Source organism: Syngnathus leptorhynchus, chromosome 1 (genome assembly GCF_054491065.1).
Source record: "Syngnathus leptorhynchus isolate UIUO chromosome 1, UIUO_Slep, whole genome shotgun sequence".
Taxonomy (NCBI): domain Eukaryota; kingdom Metazoa; phylum Chordata; class Actinopteri; order Syngnathiformes; family Syngnathidae; genus Syngnathus; species Syngnathus leptorhynchus.
Genome location: NC_141195.1, coordinates 23,803,536 through 23,813,322, shown reverse-complemented (window position 1 = coordinate 23,813,322; position 9,787 = coordinate 23,803,536). Strand labels below are relative to the sequence as shown.

At 42.9% G+C, this 9,787-nt stretch overlaps 1 protein-coding gene and 1 long non-coding RNA gene across 2 annotated transcripts; both read left to right on the top strand.

Moving 5' to 3' along the window:
* The first annotated feature begins 210 nt into the window (after positions 1–210).
* Positions 211–1,759, top strand: LOC147062850 (galactose-specific lectin nattectin-like). The gene is made up of 5 exons (XM_085921407.1): positions 211–365; positions 461–523; positions 746–841; positions 921–1,052; positions 1,631–1,759. The coding sequence occupies exons 2-5, from the start codon at positions 461–463 to the stop codon at positions 1,742–1,744; spliced, it is 405 nt and encodes a 134-aa protein (XP_085777533.1). The 5' UTR covers positions 211–365; the 3' UTR covers positions 1,745–1,759.
* Positions 1,760–3,203: 1,444 nt separating this feature from the next.
* Positions 3,204–5,544, top strand: LOC147062849 (uncharacterized). The gene is made up of 2 exons (XR_015067435.1): positions 3,204–5,163; positions 5,305–5,544. It is a non-coding gene; the product is annotated as an uncharacterized LOC147062849 (long non-coding RNA).
* Positions 5,545–9,787: the final 4,243 nt, after the last annotated feature.

Below are 9,787 nucleotides of genomic sequence, written 5' to 3'. Positions count from 1 at the left end.
AAAAGGCATACTGTCTCCCGTGCGGTTTTTGCAAAATAAGTTAGAGTGAAAACCACTGTAACAATGTGTCATTCGTACAGTTCACTCATTAATCCTGGTGTAATTGCGGCCTATTTTTCAATTGTCTGGAATCCAGAATATTTTTCGTGGTTACACAAGTTTTCTCCGAAAACCTGTTCAAACTAGATGCAGCACAACGGTGGAAACAAAAGCCTACTTGTTGAATTGTTCTGTGATAATTAGCAAGAAATATAAATGACTGACAGGATTACGATGCCGTTTGAACATTCGAAGACTGGATGTAAACGTATATAAGCAGCCCCCAGACTCGTCGTCAGTATCAAGCACCACTCGCTACGATAAAGGTAAGGATGCCATTTTACAATCTAGCTTTTCAAATGAAATTTGACGTGACTTTACTTTTTACAAATGTCATGTGTTTTTTCTGTCAACTTTACAGATGGCATTCACTCTTGGCTCATTGCTCCTCCTTTGCGGGATCAGCGGACTGCTGACTGGAGTCGTAAGTCCAAATCTTACGGCCTGACTTAAATCGAAGCACAGCGGTATCATTGTGATTTTAAAAACATCTTTGTCTTCTCCGCAATGGTCCGCCAAAGTTGTTCCTGTTGAAAGGTTGGTAGCTCTGCCTCAAAGATGCTTTCCCAAAATACCTTTGCGTTGTCAGCGATTGACACCAAATTGAACTGATTTTTTTTTCTCTTCCCCCAAAATAATAAACAATTGTGCTGCAGGCAATAACTGTCCAAACGGCTGGACTCAGTTGGACTGTTTCTGTTACATCTATGAAACTGAGAACAGAACTTTTGCAGATGCCGAGGTATGGAAGACATCTTGTCAGACGGACCCAAAAAGTGAAATTTCTCGTTCTACTCTATGTTTTTTTTCTTCCCCATCAGAGCGTCTGCAACATTCTTGGTGGGAATCTGGTCTCCATTCACAATGACCTGGAAAATGCGTTTGTTCTTGAACTGATTCGGGCGGGTGGTACAGCCGACGAAGCTTGGATTGGTCTCAATGATGCCGTTGCGGTAAAACATTCAAAAATCTGTTTCACTTGCGTTCTGTAGAGATTTGCCACAAACAAAAGTGTTAGAGATGTTCTAACTCTAACTTAATTTGCAAGAACCACACGGGAGACAGTATGCCCTTTGAACACTTGCAAGTGGAGAATTTGTTCGTTACTGTAGATACAGCAATGTCCGAACAAAGTCTGCCGTTGCAGTCATGCAAGAGAGTCTTTATTGAGAGAAGAAGGGTGGGGGTGAGAGTCAGCCAAGGTGGGGGTGACATTTGACATGTGTAGTGGGCACCTCAACAAATGATTAACCACTTGGGAGGGTCCCAGTCTATCTCTCCACGAGGCCGTGGACATAAATTCTAGTGGAGCAAAACAAGGACGCCTCCACACCACCTGGAGAGCTTCAACAACTGAATGGTTCAACTGTTCAGAATCACGGGAAGGTAAAAGGTTCAAACAAAGTTCATTCTAGTCTACATCCCAACATAATCATACGATCAAGATAGTTTATAAACCCTAACAAAAAGCGTCCTCCAATGTGAGTCTTTTCTAAGGAAAGACACATTCCAATGTGATTTTGTCTTCTAGAATGGTGATTTCATGTGGACAGATGGCTCAGATGTGGACTTCCTCAATTTTGATGAGAAAGCGGACGGTAAAAACGGTGACTGTGTGTTAGGTTTAAACATGATCAGACATTAAATCACATGCTGGAACAAAGAGGAGAAGACAACCAGGATGAGTTTACTCGCGAGGAGAACGATAGAGAAAGGAAGCTCAGTTACAATCTCCACCAGTTCTGAGTTCCTCCCCCACGTGCTCCTCCTTTTAATGTCTTGGGTGCCCTGGTTACAGAGGCGTTGCTACACTAAAGGGAGGGGAGATAGTGGCTGTAGCAACGCTGATTAGCTAAGGAATGTAGTGTAGTGTGAATTGATATTCTCGACCCCCACATTGGGAGTGCAGAATCTGCTTTCTTCCCCCCAACCAGTTGTCCTCTCCACAGGTGGCCGACTCCTCCTCGACTGTGATCAGATAACTTGAAGCACGTTGAATCTCGCTTACCTGTGAAACAATGCAACTAAACCCTTGCTAAGTTTAACTTCTTAGTAAACTAACACAACACATAATAATAATAATAATAATAATAATATCTAACCTTACTTAAACCTTTCAACACATATTAAGTAAATGTAAGGTAACTGATATACAGTTCCTTAAACGAACATTGAGTAAATATGTGATAACTTTAATGTGACTTCTTCAAACTGTATATAACCAATTTTGATCATCTACAATCTATGAATCAAAGCTACAGTTAACTAAAAGGAATAAAGTCCCTTTAAACTGACAAAGAACATTTCGCCTATGCAAAGAAGCTCTGCTCATTGTCATTGAAGACTTCTTACAAAACAAACACAAAAGTAACATAAGGACAGGAAGGAACATAAGGCTGACGGGGATCAAAAGACATTCCTTGAACCAAATAGAAAGCATTTAGTTTAAAGGAGAGTCGTAAACTCATAAAGATAAGGCCTCCTGGTCTGGCAGGCCAAGGCTTCCCCCGAGATTATTCCAACATTTCCCTCCTCTTTATCACATATTTGCTCAATCAATACATCACCAAAAATCAACCACTTCTCAAGATTTTCAGTTGTCGGATCACAAGTATGAGCACAAACATGTTCACATCAAAAAAGGATAACGTTACGACATCATCATTCAGAAACACACAGATCTGGGAAAAAGTCTGTAAACTTAAATGCAAGAATTCCATCATCATCACCGTTATCATCAATTTGCTGGCGTTCAGACATTAGGCATACTCGGGCCATCTTGTCTTCCATGGGCGATATTGCTGTAGTGATAAGACGATTAAACAGAGCACGCAGACATGAAATACAACAACATCCACATAAAGTGAGTATAGCAGCAAATGCTGCAATTGATACTATAATTGAGGACACAAGGGCTTTATACTTCCCAAAGGCATTCATCCAGTTGTCCCACATTGATGTGTCCACACCAGAGTGCTCTTTCATCCTCATGTTGAGGGACCGCAGGCCTGCAATGGCCTTCGTCAAGCTCCCATCAGGGGCATTGTTGTTGGGGATGAAGGTACAGCATTGTTCTCCGAACATGGCACAGACCCCCCCCTTTCTCAGACAACAACATATCAAGAGCAATGCGATTCTGGAAAGCCATTAGGGAAGGCTAGCTGTTCATGCCCTGCCTCAAATCCCGCTTGTGTCCGTTTGCCCAATTTCAGCATGTTGCAATGGATGTAATTTATCCTGTCAACATTCTTGTTCATCGTTCACCAGCAGCAAATGGAGGACTCCCATCCTACTGCAATTTGGTCAATTACTTCTTATTAATCAGGAACTCCTCTTGGGACTTCAATTGCATCTATTTCAGTCAGATCATCGTTGTTACTCAAATTTTAAAGGCATTTTAGTTTTTACCAGCTTTTTCCCCAGATCTTGGCATGTCGATACATATACAATTTCGCTTGACTACATTCTCTGAAAGCAATGTTGTTGGGTTTTTTTTTTTTTTTTCTCAACAGATACATCTCTGTCGCACATTTCACAATCAGTAGACGTGACAGATTTCTCACATTCTTTGGTCAATGGCAACGGTACAACATAAAGCTATTAATTTCATTCTTTAACATCTACATCGGTTGTTGACAAAGTACACAAATAAGCATCATACTTACTCCATGGCCAGATGCAACACAGCGGATCACACTGCAAAGGCCAAATTTATCTTTTTTAAATCAACACAATGCAGCCTGTTCTATATAAGTTGCCAACACATCTCTCCCCTATTCATTATGACTCTTAGTTCCCACAAATACCATATTGTTAAAGTTAACAAAACTACAACCAAGATGGCCACCTAACATGCAATAACGTCATCGTTTCTTTACATTACGTTTTTGCCACTGTTAAGGCATTCAGTGTTAATTTTGAAACAATTCAATCCATTTTAGCACATGTCAAACAAGCTCCACGATTTTTTTTTTTTTATAAGTGTTTTGAATATGAATCAAATCCATATGTTGTATAAAGCTGACTTGCCCCACCATCCCTCCTCTTGAGCCATGTGACACACACCATGGCTCAATATTACTGCCCATTTTATCATGTTTTTTTTATTTTGGTAGGATAGGTCAGTCTTCTGGTCATCTATAGATTCTCGACTCTTGCCCCTCTTTTCATCCATAATTGAATTTCAGTCTATGGATTTTGCCGCTGCACATTTTTAAAAACGTTTCAGTAATATGAATCAAATCCATATGTTGTATAAAGCTGACTTGCCCCATTAGTGTAGCAACGCCTCTGTAACCAGGGCACCCAAGACATTAAAAGGAGGAGCACGTGGGGGAGGGGAGATAGTGGCTGTAGCAACGCTGATTAGCTAAGGAATGTAGTGTAGTGTGAATTGATATTCTCGACCCCCACATTGGGAGTGCAGAATCTGCTTTCTTCCCCCCAACCAGTTGTCCTCTCCACAGGTGGCCGACTCCTCCTCGACTGTGATCAGATAACTTGAAGCACGTTGAATCTCGCTTACCTGTGAAACAATGCAACTAAACCCTTGCTAAGTTTAACTTCTTAGTAAACTAACACAACACATAATAATAATAATAATAATAATAATATCTAACCTTACTTAAACCTTTCAACACATATTAAGTAAATGTAAGGTAACTGATATACAGTTCCTTAAACGAACATTGAGTAAATATGTGATAACTTTAATGTGACTTCTTCAAACTGTATATAACCAATTTTGATCATCTACAATCTATGAATCAAAGCTACAGTTAACTAAAAGGAATAAAGTCCCTTTAAACTGACAAAGAACATTTCGCCTATGCAAAGAAGCTCTGCTCATTGTCATTGAAGACTTCTTACAAAACAAACACAAAAGTAACATAAGGACAGGAAGGAACATAAGGCTGACGGGGATCAAAAGACATTCCTTGAACCAAATAGAAAGCATTTAGTTTAAAGGAGAGTCGTAAACTCATAAAGATAAGGCCTCCTGGTCTGGCAGGCCAAGGCTTCCCCCGAGATTATTCCAACACTGTGCAGAAATGGAAACAAGTGGTAAGTAACAACAACATTTGAGGTTTGCTTGAATGTACTTGAATGTAGGATTGCAGGAAGGTTGGAAGTAACAACAAAGTTTGAGGTTTACTCAAAAGAATTTAATACTTACGTGATTTTTCATTGATTTTATTTTTACAGATGGAGAGTGGAACGATGCGGCTTGCACAACACTGCTCCCGTACATTTGCATCAGGGAGGCGTCCCATTACTAAATGTCTTGGCCTACAATATTGCACTATGCATGAGTTCAATTACTCGGCTTTAGTGTGGCCTTGATATTTTTGGGTTTACTTTCAACTTTTCTTCTCATCTTCTTTCATGCTTATTTGGTATTGTGGGAACAAATATTCAATGAATAAAGAACTGTCAGCATCCAAATATGTGTTTGTGTCTTCTTTTTCCAACTTGGTAACTGCAAAATCACCATGTGCTTGCGGGCAAGCACAGATTTCCTTTACATTTTACTTTTCCGATACAGCGGATAACTCATACGTATGCATTAAAATTCATTCGCTTCTCAATGTGTCTTTCAAAATAAAACCCAATCGCAGATGGATCAGCCTGCATGTTTTGTTCATGGAAAAATAGCATTGTGATAAGAGTGCCCCTTAAAACTGAATTTGGATATGGAATTGAAATATGTTGGTAGGGGGGGGGGGGGGTTTCTCGATGTGAGGTTGGTATATTTACAAACAGGCGAAGCTTGGCAGAGTCAAAAAGGAGCATTTTTCGCTACTGTGGGTGTGAGCACAGCTCACTTGTGTTAGAGATGTTCTGACTCTAACTTATTTTGCAAGAACCACACGAGAGACAGTATGCCCTTTAAGCACTTGCAAGTGGAGAGCTAGTCCGTTACTGTAGGTACAGCAATGTTCGAACAGACTCTGCCGTTAGTCTCTTACAAGAGCATATTTACTGAGAACAAGTAGGGTGGGGGTGACATTTGACATGTTTGGTGGTCACCTCAGCAAATGGTTAATCAGTGCAGAGGGTCCCAGTTTATTGTTTTACGAAGTTGTGGAAATAAAACCTAGTGGAGCATTTTAGATGACTATCTAAACAAGGATGTTTCCACACCATTTGGAAAGTTTCAACAACTGAATGGTCAAACTTTTCAGGGTCAAGGAAAGGTAAAAGGTTCAAACAAAGTTCATCATTCGGAAAGGTAAAAGGTTCAAACATAGTTCATCATTCTAGTCTACATCCCAACATAATCAGACGATCAAGATAGTTTATAAACCCTAACAACCTGGTTTGCCGCCAATTAAAGTTAAAAAAAAGTTCAAGTTAACTCGTATAATAACTAAAGAAGGAGGCACAATGGGCTCACCACCTGTAGGAGGGGCCAAAGGGATCGGGTGCATCGTGAGCTGGGCGGCGGCCAAAGGCGGGGACCTTGGCGGTCCGATCCCCGGCTGCAGAGGCTGGCTCTGGGGACATGGAATGTCACCTCTCTGGCTGGAAAGGAGCCCGAGCTGGTGTGTGAGGCAGAAAGGTTCCGACTAGATATAGTCGGACTTGCCTCCACACATAGTTTGGGCTCTGGTACAAGCCCTCTCAAGAGGGGCTGGACTCTCTTCCACTCTGGAGTTGCCCACGGTGAGAGGCGTCGAGCTGGTGTTGGCATACTTATTGCCCCCCGGCTGGGCGCCTGCACATTGGGGTTTACCCCGGTGAGCGAGAGGGTAGCCTCCCTCCGCCTTCGGGTGGGGGGACGGGTCCTGACTGTTGTTTGTGTCTATGCACCGAACGGCAGCTCAGAGTACCCACCCTTCTTAGAGTCCCTGGAGGAAGTGCTGGAGAGCGCTCCGTCTGGGGACTCCATCGTTCTACTGGGTGACTTCAATGCTCACGTGGGCAATGACAGTGAGACCTGGAAGGGCGTGATTGGGAGGAACGGCCCCCCTGATCTGAACCCGAGCGGTGTTCAATTATTGGACTTCTGTGATCGACACGGATTTTCTATAATCAACACCATGTTCAAGCATAAGGGTGTCCATGTGTGCACTTGGCACCAGGAGACCCTAGGCCGTAGTTCGTTGATCGACTTTGTAGTCGTGTCATCGGATTTGTGGCCGCATGTTTTGGAAATTAGAAGGGGAAAAGGAAATTTATAACATTTCTAGTTTGTTTTTTTGGGCAATTCCGGTTCAAATTAGGGCACTTCTGGTTTAATGGGGTTACTTCTGGTTTGTTTGGAGTCACTTCTGGTTCAAATGAAAGTGATTAGCAGAGCTACGAATAAAGCAGTAGATCTTCAAGCAAGACCCTGAAGTACATTTCAAGTGTAGCAATCATACCGACATTGTCAAAATGTCTTATTCCTTTTGATGGCGATATCGCTAATGGTTGTTTATGGTGCGAAATATGCTACCTCTCCTTCTGTGACTTTTGTTGATGGGCCCCAGTCGCTGCAGAGGCTCCTGGGACTTAAGTGGTCTGTCCAACGGGAGGTGAGAACGCCTTCTTCCTTTCACCTGACAGATTGTACAACTTAGACCGAGTATGGATCTTTATTCAAACATGGTGAAGGACATAACTACGGTATGCTAGCACGAATGAATGGACAGATTGGCGGGAATTTGAATTAGGTGGGTGTATAAAAAGAGAATTAAACCACGCTTAGAAAATCAAAACCCAATATTGGTGGACTCAGCCCGGCTCGGCCCCCGTACCTTTTCGTTTCCACGTCGATCCATCGGCCGTAGGGAGTTGCTGCCTCCCTTTTGCTAATGAGGTCCGACGTGGCAGAGATGGATGGTACATGGTCGGGAGGATATCAAAAAGGAAAACAGGATGAGAAATAAATGGAAAGCCAGACGGTATCGTGACTAGTTGCGAGGTGAAATGGACTTGATCCTCTTTGCGTCGCAGTTGATTTCAATGAATTGAGAACATCTGAGTTATTTTTACGTGTTTCCATGTCGACCTGGTGCGGAAATAAAGTAGGACAATGATGATGGGTTTCCTTTCTCCATCCTCCCCCCCACCCCCGTTTGTGATTATTGTGTCCCTGCACTCGGCACGCTGCCAATGACAAATGGGCCTGTCAACACCACTGTGTGCGTGTGTGTGTGTGTGTGTGTGTGTGTGTGTGTGTGTGTGTGTGTGTGTGTGTGTGTGTGTGTGTGTGTGTGTGTGCGTGTGTGTGTGTGCACATGTGTGTCTGTTGCTGGAACCATTAAATAGTTAATGAGCAGAGTGGTTGGGAGTGAGGTGCGGAGAGACGATCCTGTATAATAATAACAATAGTCATGTTAGAGATGTTCCGACTCTAACTTACTGTGCAAGAACAACACAGGAGACAGTATGCCCTTTGAACACTTGCACGTGGAGAATTTGTTCGTCATTGTAGCTACAACAATGTCCGAACAAATTCTGCAAGTGGAGAACTTGTTCGTTGCTGTTGACACAGCACTGTCCGAACCAAGTCTGCCGCTGCACCCATGCAAGAGAGTATTTATTGAGAAAAGAAGGGTGGGGGTGACAATTTACATGTGTGGTGGCCAAGGTGGGGGTTGAAACACCTGGCCTCTGATCACATCATAGCGGGGGATGTTTTACAATGTTGAGTAGACAAAACAACTTTGATTGCGTCTTCTACAATTGGTCAATCAGTGCAAAGGATCTTAGCACTTTGTTCTACTCCTTTGTTAAGACAGGACAAGTTTAGGTCAATCACCACTGATTACATTCCAACATAATATGATCAACCTAATCTAGGTCAATCACCACTGATTACATTCCAACATAATATGATCAACCTAATCTAGGTCAACCCTAACATATCCCTCCTGTTTATCATATGATGTTGTCAGGAAAAACAAACAAAAAAAACCCCAAACAAAACAACAAAAACACAGAAACAGCGTATCATTGCACCCATCACTTGCGAAGCATTTTCGATGGCCAAATCATTCAGTGTCTGTAAGACATGTACGGCTAAACAGCATCATTGCAATTTACGTAGATCAATTTTAGTGTGTGAGTGAAAAACCTGCGGCAAGATGTTATAATGCAGGAAAAGTCTCACACGGTCCCTCTGCCTTAGGCGACCAGAATGTTACCAATAACAACAGTCAAGACAAAAATTGCTCGTGATTGTTCAGCCGTCGGGGGCTTGGCACGCCCACTGTTGGAGGGTGAGCACAATTCTCACCCCCTCTGCAGCACTGCTTCATCGGGGGAGAACCTGGAAGTGTCTGCCGTGTGGTTGTCGTCTTCAGTGGCCAGGGTAGACTACCTGGCCACCAAGGGGGAAGAGGATTATTCTGCCTCTATTTGAATTGGGGGCGGGGACGCTGGTGATGGTGGATATGCTTCCTTGCTGGAACCGTCGTGTTGCAGTCATCAAGTCCAGAACCATCCCCAGACAGGATCATGAGAGTCAAAGGTCACAACGGTCCTGCGTCGACGTGCAGAAGAGTTGGACGTGCAGAAGAGTTGCGTGCTGTCGTCAGCTGATGATGCATTTGTGGGTCTTGTTTCCTTGGATGTAACATGTATAGTTCACTTCAGCTGGTCTCTCTGTGTAGGCCACTTGCGGCAACGTTCGTCCTTTAACAGTTGCGTTGACATTAATCCAAAAGAGTTTGATCACAGGTTCTTCTCTGTGAGTCCA

Coding starts and splice junctions, on each gene's coding strand:
- LOC147062850 (XM_085921407.1), top strand. CDS start 461: ATGGCATTCACTCTTGGCTCATTGCTCCTCCTTTGCGGGATCAGCGGA. Junction 524..745: donor GCGGACTGCTGACTGGAGTC/GTAAGTCCAAAT, acceptor ATAATAAACAAT/TGTGCTGCAGGCAATAACTG. Junction 1,053..1,630: donor GTCTCAATGATGCCGTTGCG/GTAAAACATTCA, acceptor TTTGTCTTCTAG/AATGGTGATTTCATGTGGAC.